This window comes from Sapajus apella, unplaced genomic scaffold (assembly GCF_009761245.1).
Source record: "Sapajus apella isolate SASKATOON/1434 unplaced genomic scaffold, GSC_monkey_1.0 scaffold5, whole genome shotgun sequence".
In the NCBI taxonomy this organism is placed as follows: Eukaryota; Metazoa; Chordata; class Mammalia; order Primates; family Cebidae; genus Sapajus; species Sapajus apella.
In genome coordinates, this window is record NW_022436945.1 from 26,700,393 (window position 1) to 26,721,246 (window position 20,854).

General features: G+C 37.5%; 1 protein-coding gene across 2 annotated transcripts in view; it reads left to right on the top strand.

The window, feature by feature from the left end:
* The window catches only part of NWD2 (NACHT and WD repeat domain containing 2), a 205,533-nt gene that overhangs the window by 107,349 nt on the left and 77,330 nt on the right, over window positions 1–20,854 (top strand). For both annotated transcript variants that reach the window (XM_032273768.1, XM_032273771.1), the window contains exon 3: window positions 2,320–2,436. In XM_032273768.1, coding sequence (XP_032129659.1) covers window positions 2,320–2,436 — 117 coding nt within the window. The remainder of the gene's footprint in view (window positions 1–2,319; window positions 2,437–20,854) is intronic.

The window sequence follows — 20,854 nt, forward strand, 5'->3', positions numbered from 1 at the left end:
GTACAGTGTGCAGTGAATACCAGACTCAAAAGTGTTTGTAAGAAGTGATTTATTTAGAGAGAGAGAAACAGGAGAAGGAAAGAGAAAGAAACAGCTAACTCTCATACTGAGTGAGAGAATCCAGAAAGATGGAATCCAAGAGAGAAAAGCAGCTTCCCCACTGAGAGGAAGGGAATAGAGATTGAAATGGAGTTTAGGAGGGGAGCACAGGCTTCCATGAGAGAGTGTGGAAGGGGACCCCAGAGGGGAAATCCAGGAGGGCAAAGAGAGCTCCCACTACATGGGAGGGGATTCCAGAGAGCTGGAAATCCAATGTGGGTGACGGAGCAGGGGAATTTTTCCTAGGAGAAATTCCCACCTCCCCAAGTTTCTCTGGCCAATGAAAGGACTTCCTTTAAACTTCTGCTGGGGAGATTGACTCTTAGTTTCTTCCTGCACCCACGAAATTTAAACATAAACTGTTAAATCTCCCAGATGGAGAGAGATGGGAGGGAACGCGGTGCTGGGAAATTCTTGCCCTTAAAACTACTCCCTGTTATGGACCCAGAAAGAGAACACATTCCCTCATTATTGTCCTCCTCAGGACAGGAGACCAGAGTACCATATGAAGGTTATTCTATTTCCACTGAGGGAGACACTTTCTCAGCATTTGCAGCAGCTCTGGGGATATCCTTCCCAAGAATGGTGAGGTGGAAAAGTTCATCTTTTGTATTTAAAACATTAGACACAAATCCCCACGTGGCAGGATATTAATTTACCAAAAGGTACTCTGTAGCATGTAAAACACCCAGAAAGATTAACAACAGATAAGCCATAAATGTTTTCTTTACCTTTTCATTTTCTGGAAGCATTACCCTTTGCAAGTCATCATGGGCTATCCGTTATTTATCAAATTAGACTATTTTATAGCCCTATTCTGTTCTTTTATTACTAGATGATTTCTGCGCTCTTCTGAAGCTCAGTAATTTACAGCTCTATCCAGTGGAACTTACTATGATATGAAATACTCTGTTTCTCCTCTCTCCAACATGAGAACCAGTATGGAGCTACTGAGCACTTGAAGAACTGAATTTTTTAATTTTTACTAATTTATACTTACTTTTAAGTATCCCACTTAGAGGCCTTCAAACTGGATAATGAAGTTGCCTTCTTTGATGTCCCCTTTCTTCATATTGTGTGATTAAACTTGGTAAGACAGATTAAAGGGAAGAGCCCCAAAATCAGTGCTGATATTTTCATATATGATAAAACCCATGGAATGGGCCATGAAAATATTTTTTAAAGAGTTGGCATTTATCTGTTAGCCTTCTAAAAACTCAAATACATTTAGACAAAGATCTGGACAAGCCAGATCTGTGGGGGCCCATAGACAAGAAATGGGACTTGCACAAAGTCCCCAGGATCTGCTGGGACCACAAGGGAAGACCCATACTCTGAGCTTTCATCTCACCAAGTGTCATGTAAGCAGGAGGAAAAGAGTGGGAGGGTCTTGTTTCTGCCTATGGGAAGCAAGGAAAGGAAAAGACATTTTCAAAGCTACAATTGGGAACGTTTACTTTATGCAGATAGCAGTTGAGTGAAGGTAATGAAATCCATCATGCTCTCCACAGCACTTTTCAAAGAGTGAACTTGTCAAAGTTTGTTATAGACTGCCAGAGTCTTCTTTAGTAGTCTTTGAAGTAGGGAGACAGAGGACCCTATTATCCTCACTTTTCTGTAAGGCATACCTTTCATTTTTGCCAGTACATGTTTTTCAGATATATATTGATGAAAGCCAAACTGCTTACAGATAAAACAGACATAAGCAAAATATCTGTCCTCATATGATAAAGTGTGACGATGACAGGGCTTTCTTTTTTTTTTTTTTTTAAAGAAATGTAGATGTCTGACTTGAAATCAGTATATGGTAATGTCCATTATGGTTTTCCTCATATTAATACATATGGTAACATTATAAACATATAGTGATTTAATTGTCTTAAATTTTATGGTAACCTTATCCCAGCTGCTTCGGACCTTAAAATTCTGTTACCAATTCAAGACAACAAAATCCCAGGCTCCAAAGCCTTCAACAGTTAGCATTTCATTTTCTCTGGGCCCAAGTCAGCAATATAATCAGAAACACAATAAGAAATTATCATGTTCATTCACAACCCATCATGGAGTGAAAAATCTCTTTAAATGGATCTTAAAAATCATTTTCCTTCTGTAAGAGAAAACATGCTGCAAAGACAAAGTTAAAAGTCACATTAGCTTGACATTGTAAATAAGAACAAACCCTGCAGGTAAACTGATGCTGTTTCATCCATTTGTCCCCAGGTCATAGATCTGTACTGGGGAGTGGAAGAAGATGACTGGGACAGCCCAGAGCTCCAGAAGACCCGCATGAAACTGCTGGAGGATTGCTTGAAAACTTCTGCAGGTCCATGTTTTGTTGTGGGTATAAAAAAACTAATGTTTTATATTAGCTTTTAGATGAATGTGAGAATTCTTGCTGATTTGTGATTTGTAAGGGGCTTTTTAAATGAGGAGGAAAAAGAAGTTTTTATGTCTATTTAAACATTTTAAGCTGTCTTCTGGCTCTCAATGTGTGAGAAAAAAAACTTCAACTTTCCATAAGAAGTGCTACAAATCAACAGTGAATAATTGGAAATGGTAATCAAAGGGATGACTTGGGTTTGACAGGAATTTCTACAACACCCTTTGATCAACAATAAGGATTACTCTTTCAGACCTACAATAATTATCCTAGGTTTTCTTATCTTATTGTATAATATATTCCATCATAGTGTTTCTATTTCCTAACACTAGAATTTCTGGCATTTTTTTTAACAAAGTGGCTGAAATGTTGTTAAAGTAAATCAAACATACTACGTCTCATCTGCCAGTAGCAAATGATGCCCTGTGACAAAGTTTGTTTCTACAATGATTTTCAGCTACATGTTCATTATAAGCTAAATAACAAGATATTTCAAGTGGAACATTATTACTAATTCATTATTTTCTGAAGAATACTCACTCCTCTGTGTAAGCACAGTGGTAGTAAGATAAATAGGTCATCCTATGGCAGGTGACTGTGCAAAATCATTGCCTTAATTTAGCTTAAGAAAGTCTTGTCTTGAATCCAAACAGATCCTACCAATCGATAGGGAAGTTGCCCCTTTGGACCTAGGTTGCTCTAAAACTGACAGATGAGTGTTAAAATTACTAGTGAGTGCTATGAAAAAAAAATCACATCATCCTGTTAAAAACTAGGTTCAATATGTCAGCAAAAGTGTTCTTAATATTCACTTGCATATCCATCTATATTTGGCTCCGCATAGGATTAGGAAGATCTACTGAGATGATATCAGAAATTTGACCAGCTGATGGTAAATTTCTTACACAGGCTAGTGAAGTATATAAAGGCTGTATCATATAATATTTGTAGTATTCCATATATAGATAAGTTGTTTACTCGCCAGCCACTTGAGTGCTACTGTGTGCCAAGGGCTGCTCTTAGTGCTGGGGGTATGGTCGGTTGACCCATACGAAATTGTTATTTTGTGGGCCAGTTCCTTATTATTCAACCTTAGAATTGAACTAAGAAGTTAAAATGTCCTGCCTTCCTGGAGCTTACATTCTAATGTGGGTGGAAGACGCAGGCAAAAACCAAATATGTAAGATAAACAGTAAGTCAGATGGTGATAGGTACTATGGAGAAAAATACAGAAATGAAAGAAGAGAGAATACCAGTGAGTGGAGAGATTTGCTACTTAAGATAACGTAGTCAGAGAAGGCCTCACTTATAAGGTGACTCTGAAGGGAAGATGGTAAGAGGAGGAGGAAAGAACCAGATGTGGATATTCCAGGTCAGACACTCCAGGAAGAAGGGCTGGCATTTTCAGGGAACAGCAAGCAGGCCTCTGTGCCTGGAACAAGTATGAATAGGGAGGAGGGAGTGGGATGTAGAGGACGTATCATGGGGCCTTGTAGTCTTTAAGAGTAAGAAGACTGCAGTTACGGCTCAGCATAATTGGGAACCATCAATTTTGGAAAGGTAATTTTAGTAGGAAAATTCTTTAATCTTCAAATGGACTACTAAGGTTTCAATTTGAGTGACAGGAAAACCTGAAGAAATGTTTTGAGCAGAGGAATGAGGTGATTTGACTTGTATTTTAAGGACAGCCTTGGCTGCTGGGTGAAGAATAGACAGAGCAGGCGGAGCTTTAGAGAGCTACTGCAATAAGCCAAATGAGAAAAATACATGGTTTAGGGGTTTTGGGGAATGAACACCTAAAACAGTGTCCTGTAGCCTGAAAAGAATTCTATAAAAGAGGCCTGAAAGTTGTGTTAAATATCTGAAGAGCAAGTAGTGGAAGAGATTTTTTTTTCCAGGGGCCATTGGAGGATAGAACTAGGAAGTGGATTTCAGCTTTGGGTGAAGAAGTTAAAGGATAGAGCTTTCTCTCAAGTTTTGGGGTCCAGTATCTGGGTTCTGACTTGACATTTCATAGCTGTCAAGTCATGTGAAGCACTGCAGGAGTTGCTTCACTATTCTAAGCCTTAGTTTTTGTCTGTAAAGTGGAAGTGATAATAATAGTTATCTACCTTATTGGGTCATTCTAAGAATCAAATGAAATTTTAAGTGCTTTTATACTATTTCACATATAGTAACCCATTAAAAAGTGTTCATTGTTTCTTGTTGTGTCATCTGTCACAGCTGTCTAAAATGAAATCACCTGGCTCAAACTGTAGTGATGCAGCACCAAAAAAGTTTTCATTGAAGTGAAGAACACAGACTACTCTGACAGGGGTACTATCGAAGAGATCTAAATATTGGAAGACAGGTTAGGCCAGATTCCATTATGCTTAGAAAGCCAGATTTGGGAAGCATAACCCACCATGGGAATGTCCTGGGAAATCTCATTACTGTGATCTCCATAGTTCTACAATAATCCAGCCTCAGAAATTTAGGAACGAGAGAGATGTTCTCCCCGTTATATAACCCCGTCTAGTACCATACCTAAGCTAACTAAAATTAGACATGACTCTGAATTCTAATAATTTGCTGGTAGGAGAATAAATAATTTAAAGGCTTTGCAAGTTTGTATAAGTCCTAAGAGTAAAGGTTAGCTGACAGAACAGCAGCAACATCTTTATTGAGCATAAACAAATCATTTATCCCTTCTTCTGCTCCCCCGTTACATGTTTAAACTCAGGAAACCATGATAAAACCCTGCAGATAAAGCTAGGATTATTCACCCCAGTGATCCTAAATTATACAAGGCTTATGTCTCACTGCTTATAGAAAAAAAAAAAGTACACCTCTTATGGCCTTTCCTGTTGTAACTATGGTAACAACTGACATGTGTGTTGCTTTTAAGCTCCAGTTTCCTTGCCCAGTGCTCCCTGGTGGATATTTCTAGAAGTCAGGATGACCCCTGTGGGATGCAGAGCTTAGCATAATACTTCCCTTAATGCTGAAGTCTTTGGCAAGGAAATTCACTACTGCTGAATGAAAATAATGTTTTTATATCTTCAAAGGCTTCACAGACTTTAGCCTTTATGTTAGATCCAAATAAATTTAGGACCAGACGGTGCCTTCCTTTTAAACACCCAGGGAATTGAGGCCCGAAGGGAACTTGGTCTTCAGTATTGTTCGTGCTTGGCCTTTTTCGACTTCATTTCCTAAGAGTTGTCATTTAGATAATGGCCTGAGGTTCCAACGGACATGCAAGCTGTGCTGTAATTCTGGACAGCTGTTTTACACGTGTTTGTGGCCACAAAGAGATGAGGGTGCTAGAGCGACAAGGCCTGGACGTGTGTCTGGTCCTGCTCTCAGAGGACTAGTTCGGGAGACATATTGTAAAGCATACATCATCTTACTGAGAAAAACAACATTTGAATAAATGTATAGAGGCAGGCAAGTGCAGTGGGAAGAGCCCAAAATTTTCATTTTACAATCAAGTGAGAGACCTGGGGGCAAGTTCTGAGGGAAAAAGTCACTAACTTAATTGTGCTTTAATAATCACATTTACAAATATGGGAAAATAATAACAGAAAACAAAAAGTAAATTTTGAATCAATTTCAAAGGTTTGTTGTGGGGACCAAATGTGATGCTATATGTATGAGTTATTTGTAAACCCATAACAGGCTAACAACCAGTAATTTTAGACCAAATAACTTAAACTGTGATTTAAGCTGTTTTCAAATGAGAATAAAAAGTTTTCTTTTATATTAGGCATTTATGTGCTATTATAATTTTTCCCTTTAAAAATGTTGATAATCTAAATGTAAAAAGTATTAAGGCTTCATTCAGTCAAATGTTAAAGGATTTTAATTCATTCTTATTTGTGTATTAATAAAATGTAGACATATATGGTACATACATATTTTATTTTTCTAGATATTAATTTACTGATATTTACTGACTAAAAGCTTTACTTATCCCCAGGGAAGGATTCTGACCAGGGCAGCTCCTAGCAGGGAGACAACTCACAGCTGAGTAACAAATCATGTTCATCACCTTTTAGGCGTAAAAAATTGCTTCAGCCTTTGCAAAGTGTGGAAGGTTCAACAGAATCTCTCCCACCTATTTGTCGCAGTCCCTAGTCCATAGAAAATCCTTTTGTAGAGGAAGAGGAATATGACCTTTTGGAGAGATCAGAGGTCATGTGATTCTAATTCTCTCATTATCTCATCCCCACCCTTCTCCATGGTGCATATTTATAGGGAAGAGGGGGCTTTCTTTTTGTCACCCCTCCAAATGTGGAGTATCTGAAAAAATTGCTCACAGAGTTGGAGCATTGATCCTGGACTATGAATACAGGCCTGCCTCATGGCAGAAGTTGATAGAAGTAGGTGACTTCATTCAGAAAAAACAAAGGTGACATTACAACTGATCACACAGAAATACAGAAGATCCTCAGGGACTATTATAAACACAACTGAGCACACAAACTAGAAAATATAGAGGAAATGGACAAATTCCTGGAAGCGAAATCTCCCCATATTGAATCAAGAAGAAATTGAAACCCTAAGCAAACCAATATTGAGATCCAAAACTGAATCAGTAATAAACCTACCAACCAAAAAAAAAAAAAGCCCAGAACCAGATACATTCACGACAAATTCTACCAGATGTACACAGCAGAGCTGACACCTATTATAGTGAAACTATTCCAAAAACTTAAGGAGAAGGGACTGCTCCCAAACTCATTCTTAAAAACCAGCATCACCCTAATACCTGATAAAAGACAAAACCTGGCAAAGACACAGTGGAAAAAAAGAAAACTACAGGCAGTTATTCCTGGTGAATGTAGATGCGGAAATTCTGAACAAAATACTAGCAAACCAGATCCAGCAGTACTTAAAAAGTTAAGTCACCATGATCAAGTAGGTTTAATTTCTGGGATGCAAGGCTGATTCAACAGCTCAGCACTTGAGCTCCTATAAGGGACATACTGTTTCCTCAAGGAGCTCCCCAACCCCCATGTAACCAGAGACTTCATAAAGGAGAGCTGAGGCTGACATTTAGCAGGTTTCCTTCTGGAACAAAGATAACAGAAGAAGAAACTAGCAGTAACCCTTAGTGTTCTGCAGCCACTGCAGGTGATCCCCAGGCAAGCAGGGTCTGGAGTAGACCTACAGCAGGGGGGCCTGACTGTTAGAAGGAAAACTAAAAAACAGAAAGAAATAACTTCATCAGCAATAAAAAGGATGTCCACTCAGAGGCCCCATCTGAAAAGTCACCAACCACAGAGACCACAGGTAGATAAATCCACAAAGGTGGGAAGAAACCAGCAGAAAAAGGATGAAAATACCCAAAACCAGAATGCCTCTCCTCCTCCAAGGGATCACAACTCCTCACCAGCAAGGGAACAAGGCTGGATGGAGAATGAGTCTGATGAATTGACAGAAACAAGCTTCAGAAGGTGGGTAATAAACTTCTCTGAGCTAAAAGATCATGTTCTAACCCAATGCAAAGAAACTAAGAACCTTGAAAAAAGGTTTGACGAAATGTTAACCAGAATAAACAGCTTAGAGAGGAATATAAATGAATTGATGGAGCTGAAAAACACAACACGAGAACTTCATGAAGCATACACAAGTTTCAGTAGCCAAATAGACCAAGCAGAAGAAAGGATATCAGAGATTGAAGATCAACTCAATGAAATAAAATGAGAAGGCAAGATTAGAGAAAAAAAGAGTAAAAAGAAATGAACAAAGCCTCCAAGAAATATGAAACTTTAACACTCCACTGTCAATATTAGACAGATCAATGAGACAGAAAATTAACAAGGATATTCAGGACTTGAACTCAGACCTGTACCAAGCAAACTTAATAGACATTTACAGAACCCTCCACCCCAAATCCACAGAATATACATTCTTCTCAGCACCGCATCACGCCTACTCTAAAATTGACCACGTAATTGGAAGTAAATCACTCCTCAGCAAATGCAATAGAATGGAAATCATAACAATCTCTCAGACCACAGTGCAATCAAATTAGAACTCAGAATTCAGAAACTAACTCAGAACCACACAACTTCATGGAAACTGAACAACTGGCTCTTGAATGTTGACTGGATAAACAATGGCATGAAGGCAGAAATAAAAATGTTCTTTGAAACCAATGAGAATGAAGGCACATGTACCAGAATCTCTGAGACACATTTAAAGCAGTGTCTAGAGGAAAATTTATAGCAATAAATGCCCACATGAGAAGCAAGGAAAGATCTAAAATCGATACCCTATCATCAAAATTGAAAGAGCTAGAGGAGCAAGATAAAAAACTCAAAAGCTAGCAGAAGACAAGAAATAACTAAGATCAGAGCAGAACTGAAGGAGATAGAGACACAAAATGCAGCCCTGTGTACAATAGCAAAGTCCTGAAACCATCCCAAATGCCCATCAGTGATAGAATGGACAAAGAAAATGTAGCACATATACACCATAGAATACTACACAGCCATAAAAAACAATGAGTTCATGTCCTTTGTAGGGACTTGGATGAATCTGGAAACCATCATTCCCAGCAAACTGACCCAAGAACAGAAAGCCAAGCACTGTATGTTCTCACTCATAGGTGGGCGTTGAACAAGAAGAACACGTGGACTCAGGGAGAGGAACATCACACACAGGGGACAGTTGGGGCGGTAGGGGAGAGACAATGGAGGTGGGGGGTGAGGGGGGGATAACATGGGGAGAAATGCCAGATATAGTATGCACCTAAAGTAAAACAAATTTTTTTAAAAATCAATAAATCCATCAGCTGGTTTTTTGAAAAGATCGACAAAATAAACAGACCACTATCCAGACTAATAAAAAAGAAAAGAGAGAATAATCGAATAGATGCAATAAAAAACGATAAAGGGGATATCACCTCATATTCCACAGAAATACAAACCACCATCAGAGAATTACTACAAACAACTCTAGGCACATAAACCAGTAAACCTGGAAGAAATTGATAAATTCCTGGACACTTACACCCTCCCAAGCCTAAACCAGAAAGAAGGTGAAACCCTGAATAGACCAATAACATAGGGCTGAAGTTGAGGCAGCAGTTAATAGCTTACTAACCAAAAAAGGACCAGATCCAGATGGGTTCACAGCCAAATTCTGCCAGACATACAAAGAGGAGCTGTTACCACTCCTTCTGAAGCTATTCAAACAATCCAAAAAGAGGGACTCCTCCCCAAATCATTTTATGAGACCAACATCATCCTGATACCAAAACCCAGCAAAGACTCAACAAGAAAAGAAAATTTCAGGCCAATATCCATGATGAACATAGATGCAAAAATCTTCAATAAAATACTGGCAAACCAACTGCAACAGCACGTCAAAAAGCTTATCCGTCATGATCAAGTAGGCTTCATCCCCAGGATGCAAGGCTGGTTCAACATAAACAAGTCTATAAACATAATTTGGCACATAAACAGAACCAATGACAAAAACCACATGATTATCTCAGTAAATGCAGAGGCCTTTGACAAAATTCAACAGTCCTTTATGCTAAAAACTCTCAATAAACTAGGTATCAACGGAACATATCTCAAAATAATAAAAGCTATCTACAATAAACCCACAGCCAATGTCATAGTGAATGGGCAAAAACTGGAAGCATTCCCTCTGAAATCTGGCACTAGACAAGGATGCCCTCTCTCACCACTATATTCAATATAGTATTGGAAGTTCTAGCGAGAGCAATCAGCAAGAAAAAGAAATAAAGGGCATTCAATTAGGAAAGGAGGTACTCAAATTGTCTCTATTTGCAGATGACATGATTGTATATTTAGAAGACCCTATTGCCTCAGCCCAAAATCTCCTTAAACTGATAAGCAACTTCAGCAAAGTCTCAGGATACAAAATCAATGTGCAAAAATCACAAGCATTCCTATACACCACTAACAGACTTAAAGAGAGCCAAATCAAGAATGAACTGCCATTCAATTGCTACCAAGAGAATAAAATACCTAGGAATATGACTAACCAGGGATATAAAAGACCTCTTCAAGAAGAACTACAAACCACTGCTCAACAAAATAAGAGAGGGCACAAACAGTTGTGGAAACATTCCATGCTCATGGTTAGGAAGAATCAGTATCATGAAAATGGCCATATTGCCCAAAGTAATTTATAGATTGAACACTATCCCCAGCAAGCTACCAGTGACCTTCTTCACAGAACTGGAAAAAACCACCTTAAACTTCATATGGAACCAAAAGAGAGCCCGCATAGTCAAGTCAATTCTAAGCAAAAAGAACAAAGTTGGAGGCATCACACTACCTGACTTAAAACTATGCTATAAGGCTACAGTAATCAAAACAGCATGGTACTGGTACCAAAACAGAGATATAGACCAATGGAACAGAACAGAGGCCTCAGAGGCAACACCACACATCTACAACCATGTGATCTTTGACAAACCTGACAAAAACAAGCAGTGGGGAAAGGATGCCCTGTTTAATTAATGGTGTTGGGAAAACTGGCTAGCCATGTGCAGAAAGCAGAAACTGGACCCCTTCCTAACACCTTACACTAAAATTAACTCCAGATGGATTAAAGACTTAAACCATAAAAACTCTAGAAGAAAACCTAGGCAAAACCATTGAGGACATAAGCATAGGCAAAGACTTCATAACTAAAACACCAAAAGCTTTGGCAGCAAAAGCCAAAATAGACAAATGGGATCTAATTAAACTGCAGAGCTTCTGCACAGCAAAAGGAACAATCATTAGAATGAACTGGCAACCAACAGAATGGGAAAAAATTTTTGCAATCTACCCATCTGACAAAGGACTTATATCCAAAATCTACAAAGAACTAAAGCAGATTTACAAGAAAAAAAAAAAAACCATTCAAAAATGGGCAAAGGATGTGAACAGACACTTTTCAAAAGGAGACATATATGAGGCCAAGAAACATATGAAAAAATGCTCATCATCACTGGTCATTAGAGAAATGCAAATCAAAACCACATTGAGATGCCATCTCACAACAGTTAGAATGGTGATCATTAAAAAAAATCTGTAGACAACAGATGTTGGAGAGGATGTGGAGAAACAGGAACATTTTTACACTGTTGGTGGGAGTGTAAATTAGTTCAACCATTGTGGAAGACAGTGTGGTGATTCCTCAAGGACCTAGAAATAGAAATTCCATTTGACCCAGCAATCCCATTACTGGGTATATATCCAAAGGATTACAAATCATTCTATTGTAAGGACGCATGCACATGTATGTTCATTGCAGCACTGTTCATAATAGCAAAGACTTGGAACCAACCCAAATGCCCATCGATGATATACTGGACAGGGAAAATGTGGCACATATACACCATGGAATACTATGCAGCCATAAAAAAAGATAAGTTTGTGTCCTTTGTAGGGACGTGGATGAACCTGAAAACTGTCATTCTCAGCAAACTGACACAGGAACAGAAAATCAAACACTAAATGTTCTCACTCATAGGCGGGTGTTGAACGATGAGAACACATGGACACAGGGAGGGGAGCATCACACACTGGGGTCTGTGAGGGAGGACTAGGGGAGGGACAGTGGGGGGTAGGGAGTTGGGGAGGGATAACATGGGGAGAAATGCCAGATATAGGTTATGGGGATGGGGGCAGCAAACCACATTGTTCTTTACATGTACCCCAGAACCTAAAATGCAATTTAAAATATATATATATGTATATATATAAAGGCATCGAACAGGAAAAGAAGAAGTAAAACTGTCTCTCTTCATGTGTGATGTGATTCTATACCTAGGATATCATAAAGACTTCCGAAGGGCTCCCAGAACTGATAAACAACTTCAGTAGAGTTTCAGGATACAAAATCTATGTAGAAAAATGAGTAACATTTCTATACATCCATAACATTCAGGCTGAAAGCCAAATAAATCAAGAATGCAATTCTATTTACAATAGCCACAAAAAATTCAAATACCTAGAAACACATCTCACCAAGGAAGTGAAAGATCTCTACAAGGAGAACTACAAAACACTGCCAAAAGAAATCACAGATGATACAAACAAATGGGAAAACAATCCATGCTTCTGGATTGGAAGAATCAATTCATTAAAATATCCATGCATCCAAAGCAATATATAGATTTAATGCTATTTGTATCAAATTACCAATGTTGTTTTTCACAGAAGTAGAAAAAACCATCCTAAAATTTATATGGAATCAAAAAATAGTGCGAATAGCCAAAGCAATGCTAACCAAAAAGAACAAAGCTGAAGGCATCACATTACCCAACTTCAAGCTATGCTATAAGGCTACAGTAACTCAAACAGCATGGTACTGGTACAAAAACAGACACATAGACAATTGGAACAAAATGGAGAACCCAGAAATAAACCTGCACACCTACAGTCATCTAATCTTCAACAAAGTTGACACAAATAAGCAATGGGGAAAGATATTCTCTCCAATAAATTATATTGGGATAGCTGTCTAGCCATATGGAGAAGAATGAAATTGGACCCCTATCCTTCACTATATATAAAAATTAACTCAAGATCAATTAAAGATTTACATGTAAGACCTCAAACTATTAGAATCCCAGAAGAAAACCTAGGAAATATCATTCTGGACATCTGCCTTGGGAAATAATTTATTAGTAAGTCCTCAAAAACAACTGCAACAACAACAAAAAAATTGACAAGTGGTACCTAATAAAACTAAAGAGCTTCCGAACAGCAAAAGAAACTATCAACAGAGTGAACCAGCAACATACAGAATGGGAGAAAATGTTCAAAAACTATACATCTGACTAATGTCTGGCATTTAGAATCTGTAAGGAATTTAAACAATGAATTAGCAAAAAAAAAAAAAAAAAAAAAAAAAAAGCTCATTAAAAAATGGGTAAAATATATGAACAGGCACTTTTCAAGAGAAGACATACAAGTGGCCCACAAATATATGAAAAAAATGCTCAACAACACTAATACCATCTCACACTAGTCAGGATGACTATTATTAAAAACTCAAACAACAACAGATGCTGGTGAGGCTGTAGGGAAAAGGGAATGATTATATACTGTTGATGGAAATGTAAATTAGTTCAGCCACTGTGTGAAAAGCAGTTTGGAGATTTCTGAAAGAACTTAGAACTACCATTCAACCCAGAAATTCCATGACTGGGTATATATTAAAAATAAAATAAGTCTTTCTACCAAAAAGACACATGCACTCACATGTTCATCACAGCACAATAGCAAAGACACAGAATCAACCTAGGTGTCCATGTCTAGTGGATTGGATAAAGAAAATGTGGTACATAAACACCATGGAATACTACACATCCATAGAGAAGGATGAAATTATATTCTTTATAGCAACATGGGTGAAACTGGAAGCCATTTTCCTAAGTGAATTAACTCAGGAACAGAAAAACAAATACCACATGTTTTCACTTTTAAGTGGGAACCAAAAATTGGGTACTCATGGACATAAAGATGGTAACAATAGAAACTGGGGACTACTCAACCACACACACACATGCTGCCATCAGTGGCACAGGGAATGAGGGAGGGGGAAAGGGTTGAAAAACTGTTGGGTACAATGCTGAGCACCTGAGTGATGGGATCAATCGTATCTCAAATCTCAGCATCACATAATACACCCAGGTAACAAACCAGCACATGTATGCCCTGAATCTAAAATAAAGTTTGAAATTATATATAAAAAAGAAGACAGCTTATGCTCTGCTGTCTTGAGCAATAGAGTTTGAAAAGCTTAGTTATAGTATTAAAGAATCTGTCCCCACCTCACCATGCATGTGCCATCCCTGGGGGGATGCTCATACCATCTCACTAAGGTTCCTCAATTCGTGGTGTGAATAAGGTGGAAATTTGCTGTGGGAGAAGCATTGGCAGACAACCCTAGGACAGCCAAGCCTGATACCATGCGTGCAATAAGAGGAGCACCAATTACCATTCACAGAGGCCAGTAAGAGGTTCTTCCATGACTTCGCATTTAGAGGAGTGTTCCATGTCTTAGAATCAGGACAAAAGGAATCTTGCCTGAAGTATGCTTTGTCAACTCTCTGAGCTCTCAGTGAGCCAACACCCTTATAGCATCCTCAATGGGGCTATGAGATCACACATATATAAGCAAACACAGTCTATCAACATTGGGTAAAGAAGCAGCAGAGACCAAAAGAACAGGCATATTACCATTGTTGCTTGAGTGTAAGCAGATATCAAAGCAGACTTCTACCTCCATTTTCACACACACACACACACACACACACACACACACACACACCCCTATCAGTGGCACAGCTAGCAGGGAGCAGAGAACAGGTCATGCTCATACCCACCACAAGCAGCTCCTGGCAGTGGACTCTAAGTCCAGTATGCACAAAGGGAGAAGAAAGAAGCCCAGACAGCTACATTTCGAACTGAAAGGAAATTTTAAACTTAAGGAATTGAACTGTGAAATCTGTTGTTATTCAGCAAGTTTATTTTTTCACTAGGCAGAAGAGTAAAGACAAGACAAACTTTTTAGCTGTAACTGGCAGACTGACATTCTATATTTGTATGTCATTGAGTGACACTACTCAAACTTATAGCATATAGGTGAGTTCCTTATTACCTTCTCACCACTCTATTTGAAGTTAAATTTTGTCTCCTTATAATTTAGTTTCTTTAAATAATTTTCAGTAAAAGAAAACTATGTAGTAAGATTTCTTAAATCATTTAAAAGAATTACAGTATTTTTTAAACCACTTAGCTTTGGAAAATATTTCACATTTATCCATATTCTAATATGTTTGCTTTATCATTTTAGGTATACAAAACAAAATACACACATGAAAAATTAAAATAAGTACTTAATTTTCATTTGTATTTTAATTAAAGTGCAGGGGGTGGGGGTTGTATCATTTAGTTCTAACCTTTATAAGTACAGTTCTACCAACCAAAATGTATTTTATTTTATTTTTATTTTATTTTTGAGACAGAGTCTTACTCTGTCACCAGGCTGGAGTACAGTGGCCCAATCTCGGCTCACTGCAACCTCTGCCTCCTAGGTTCAAGCAATTCTCCTGCCCCAGCCTCCCAAGTAGCTGGGACTACAGGAGTGTGCCACCACACCCAGCTAATTTTTTGAATTTTAGTAGAGACAGGGTTTCACCATGTTGGCCAGGATGGTCTCAATCTCCTGAGCTCATGATCCATCTGCCTCAGCCTCCCAAAGTGCTAGGATTTCAGGCGTGAGCCACTGCACCTGGCCCAAAATGTATTTTAAAATGGAAAAATACTCATCAATTTGAACTGGAAAGTCACCCAAACTAAACAATCGAGTTTAAAAAGATTTTTCTTACAAATTTAATTTAAATAAAAATTAAAATCCTCAGATTTTCCAGGTATTTTGCTCATATAGTCCAGTGAAACAAAGATTTCTTTACTTATAAAAATGTTTGTCCAGTCGAAATCAACTAGTTACCATATCTCCGAAATTCTTGATATCACTAAAAGAGTTTTAGAATGGGCAAACATTGAAAACTAGTTTTCTTCTCAACAATATTTAATTGGTAAAAGCCAAGAGGGCCACTGAATTAATTATTGCTAATATATTAAGTATTTCCACAGTAAACTTTTACTAATATATAAGCTATTTCCATAGCTTAAGTTTAGTTGATGTAAGATAGCATATTTCTATATAATAAAAAGAATTATGGAGAAAAAGTGAATGGGAGAGTACTCAGTCTCTTTATAATTTAATTGGTAAAGAAGAATGTTCACTTTTATAGCTGTAGTCCAGAGGACTTCTAAGTAGGCCAGCAACAACTTTTTTAAAAGGCAAAATATAAACATCATATTTTTTAAAAGATAGTAGGGCTGTGAAGACAAAGGTGATTAGACACACTCAATTTCCAGAAAGAAACGAGTCAGTTCTTGGTAAGCTGACTTTATAGACAGCGGAACCCCAAAATCATGGGGAGTTTTCTCCATGACGTATTTGCTGAGCACTGGGCAACGTGGGAGGTTAGGAAGCTGTGATGGCAAGGCAGAATAAAGTCTCCAATAATATCTTGGTGTACAGGAGACAAAGCCCACTAGAATGTAGCACAAACACTTAACAGTTGGTGTTGCCTTTGAGGCATTTTAATTCAATTCAAAGTAAGCTGAATCTAAAACTCCATCCCTATGAGTGGGAATGTGATGATAAGCCTCTCATTGCCCTATCAGTCTAACATAGGAAAGGGACCCCTATTAACCATTCTTTTAAATATGAAGCTCAGAATACAATGAAAATTACAAGACATGCAAAGAATCAAGAAAATATGACTAATTTTAAAAGCGAGACTAAAGAATAGATGGAACAAGTAGAAAGATGTCAGCTTAAACCCAGCTATGTTATTCACTGTAAGTAATCTAAACCTTCCAATTAAATACAGGTTCAACTGTATGCTGTTTGCAAGAGTTCCCTTTGAAGGAAACAGCATAAATTGGTTAAGAGTAAAATGATAGAAGTATAGATATAGATATAGACATAGATATAGATATAGATATGCTATAAAAGACTAACCAAAAGAAAATTACATCAATTTCATATAGTAGGCTTTAAGTTAAGAAGGTAAAGTAAGATGTTTCATAATGAAAAAATTCAACAGAAAATGTAATATTTCTGTATTTGTATGCACCTAATAACGTGGCTTCAAAATATAAAAATCTTGACTAAAAGGAGAAATAGACAAATCTACAGTCATAATTGGAGATATTTACAAATGTCTTTCCACATCTAAGAGAGGTAGAAAGCAAATCCGTAAGTATGTAGATTTGAATTACATGATTTATAACATGACCTAATTAACATTTATAGAATGTCACATTCAATAACTGCAGAATATACCTTTTTTCAATTACACAGAACATTGGCTAAAAGTACAAAGGATAATCCATCCATATAGTCTCAACAAATTTCAAAGGGTTGAAGTCACACTAAACTTGTGCTCTGACCTCAGTGGAATTAAAAATGAAAAAATAACTGAAAAATGACTAAACATGTCCAAATATGTGAAAGTTAACACCATTCTAAATAAACTATGGGTCAAAGTAGAAAAATCACAAGGGAAATCTAAAAATATTTTGAACTGCACTAATATGAAAACCATATCAAAAACTTGTGGATTTGACTATACAAATTTCAAATATTCTAAACACTGAAAAAATAGAAACCCATAATTTGAAATTTATATAATTATAAAAGATGAGAATTTGAAAATTAATGATTTTAGTGTCCATCTGAAAAAAGGATAGAAAAAAAGGGAGAATTAAACCCAAAGCAATTAAAAGGAAAAGGCAATATTCATCAGCGTATAACAGCTTTTAAAACACTTCTACAAATTCTCAGTGCTATTTGTTCATCTAAGGATAAATAAATGATAGGATTTTAGAGCTGGAAAGAGCCGTAAGATTATCTAGTAACTAAATAAATCTTGATTATACGCAGGTAAAATTGAAACCCAAAGAAGTGAAGGGAATTTTTATTTTCTGAATGCCCAAAATACAGTAGGTGCTGTGTTGAGCTTTTTTCCTCTTATATCAGCCCATGGGGCAGTTATTTTTCCATTTCTTTCAGTGAAAATGCTGTGACAGGTGATTTCTGCAATTTCCTTGATTTCTACCTAGTAAGAAATAAGAGCCAGGATTTCAGTCTAAGCCTCTTTAATTCCAAAGCCAACATTCTTCCTACTAACAGACGCTAAATGGTTTAATTGGAAGCTATGATGAAGTCTAGAACCCAAGTCCTTTTCTTCCTGTCTGTTCTTTATCTACAGATGTACAGGGATTGAACTACTATGTCCTGTTCCAGTTTTCTTAGTGGCATTTTCTCACATACACTTCATTGACTCAGATAACATAATCACCAGCCTAGTGTGTGATATACTTCTCTCTGGTAGGGAAGGAAGCTGTGTCGCCGAAGGCTTTATTGAGATTGCGTCAGCCAAAACTTGGACTTTTTCATCTGATTTCCCTGGACCGAGAAACTCTAAGCTGCCAAAATCTGTGCTTGAAAATGCCATAAATGCAAATTGTAAAAACAACAAAGACTTCTTAATTTTTCTCCCCTTGCATTTACCCAGCATCTAATTATAATGCAAGGTCTAGATCTGCTATGTCCAACTTACCTAAAGTCTCAATATGCTTCTAGAAATGCATATTTTACATTGTTTTCCAGTAAAACACAAGCAAATTTTTAAAGTGCCTATCATATGTAAGACTGTGCTATGTTTTCTGAGCTAATGGTAAGTCATATACTACCCCTGTCCTCTTAGCACCCACTTAAACAGACAGAGGTGTGTGTACAGTTAAATATGATACTGTTTGATAAGTGAGATAATATAATATTAGTTAGGTGTTATGGAAGCCAAATGGAGAAACTGATTTGTTCTGATTCTATGTGTCACAAAAGACCTCCTGAAGAAATGGTATTTACAGTAAGGTTGGAAGGACTAAGAGCTTTCCATCCCTAAATCTAGGGCAGGGGAGATGAAGGTACCTTGATTGTTCAGAGACCAGCAGTTCCTGAATGAAGGTAGAATATAGGGTTAGTGATAGGGCATTGTAGAACATGAGGCAAGAAATGTAATTTGAGGCCAGATCTTGGAAGTTAAATTTCAGCTTAAGCTTGTTAGCAGTGAGGAGGACATCCTGTTGAGATTTGTAACAAAAGGCGATGAGTTCAAGAAGCTAGAGACAAGAGACCTAACTAGCAACCCAGCTAATGTCATGATCCAAGTGAAGATACCCTGATGGGCTTAGGAGGTGAAATAGAGAGGTGGGCATAGATTAGAGATATTTCAGAGACAGAATTGGTAAGAAGTTGTTGACTGTTTCAGTGGGGGCTGAAGGAGAAGGATGAGTCTGAGGTGATTATGCTGATACCCAGGGTATTAGCTCTTCCTTCCATTACACCATTGTAGATACTTAAATATACCAACTGAAACACATGTTGTGGAGAAACCTATGATCCAAAATTTATGAAAGGTAATTATCTGATGAAAAAAATCTATATTAACCAGAAATAATGAATAATATTTTCTTCTTCTCACAATATGTGTGTTTTTTAAAAATAAATTTAAGGTATATAAGTGCAGTTTTTGGTACATGGATATATATAGTCTAATGGTGTAGTATGGGCTTTTAATGTAACCATCACCTGAATAGTGTATATTGTACTCATCAAATAATTTCCCATCCCTCACCCTTCACCCACCCTTCCCTGCCTCTATGTCCATGTGTATATATTAGTTAGCTCTCACTTATAAGTGAGAACATGTGGTATTTGGCTTACATGAGCGTTTTGTATACTTGGGTTCCATCTTGGCTGGTATGGGAGGAGAGTAAAATTGGTAACCAAGAGTGAATAAGAAATAATTTGAATCATAAAATCAGTGTGGACCATCAAAATTCAACGAACACTTTCTGTATTGGTTTATACTCTCCTTTTTTAAACAATCAAGGAAGGAGTAATTTTCTAAATGTGTGATGTCATAGGTCAAATGCAAAGAAAATGCAAAAGCTGGGGCTCAACGTAGGTATTCTCATCCCAGCTTGCAAATGTGCACAGAAAATGCTGAGAGTGGAGGTCAGAGATTCTCTTCCGTGCTTGGAAATCTGCACAGCATGTGCTGAAAGTGGGCGGTGAAAGTAGGTATTCTCCTCCCAGTTTAGAAATACACACAGATATGGGATGGCCTTGTGGAACTCCTCCATTTTATGACCCTTTCTGTATTATTAGCGGTACATAGCAGCCCCCGAAGTACCAAGAGCTTCCTCACTCGTTTTTGTTCTGTTCTTCAGCATCTGTGCTGGATATGCAGATAGAATTGTAGGATTATTATTGCTCCTCACTGCTTTGCAGTTTTGCCACAATTGTGAAACTACCTGCATAGCCATTCTGCAGATCTGAACTGAATAGTTTGAGGCAACTTAAATATATTATTTTATCTTAATTACACATGAGGTCTCAGATTATGGAAGAAATAATAGTTTTAACTGTTAAATTTAGACTTGAGAATAGAGAATCTCTGCTTATTTCCGCTTAGTTCAGCATTTACACTTGCCTATTGTTATACAAAAATATGTATTTTTAGTAATGAATATTTAAGGATTTTCAAACCTATACTTAAGATTAATATTTCTGGACTGGAATATTTATTTATATATATATATTTTTAAATTTATTTTGTTGCATTTTAGGTTTGGGGGTACATGTGAAGAACATGCAAGATTGTTGCATAGGTACACACGTGGCAATGTGATTTGCTGCCTTCCTCCCCATCACCTATATGTGGCATTTCTCCCCATGCTATCTCTCCCCAACTCCCCACCCCCC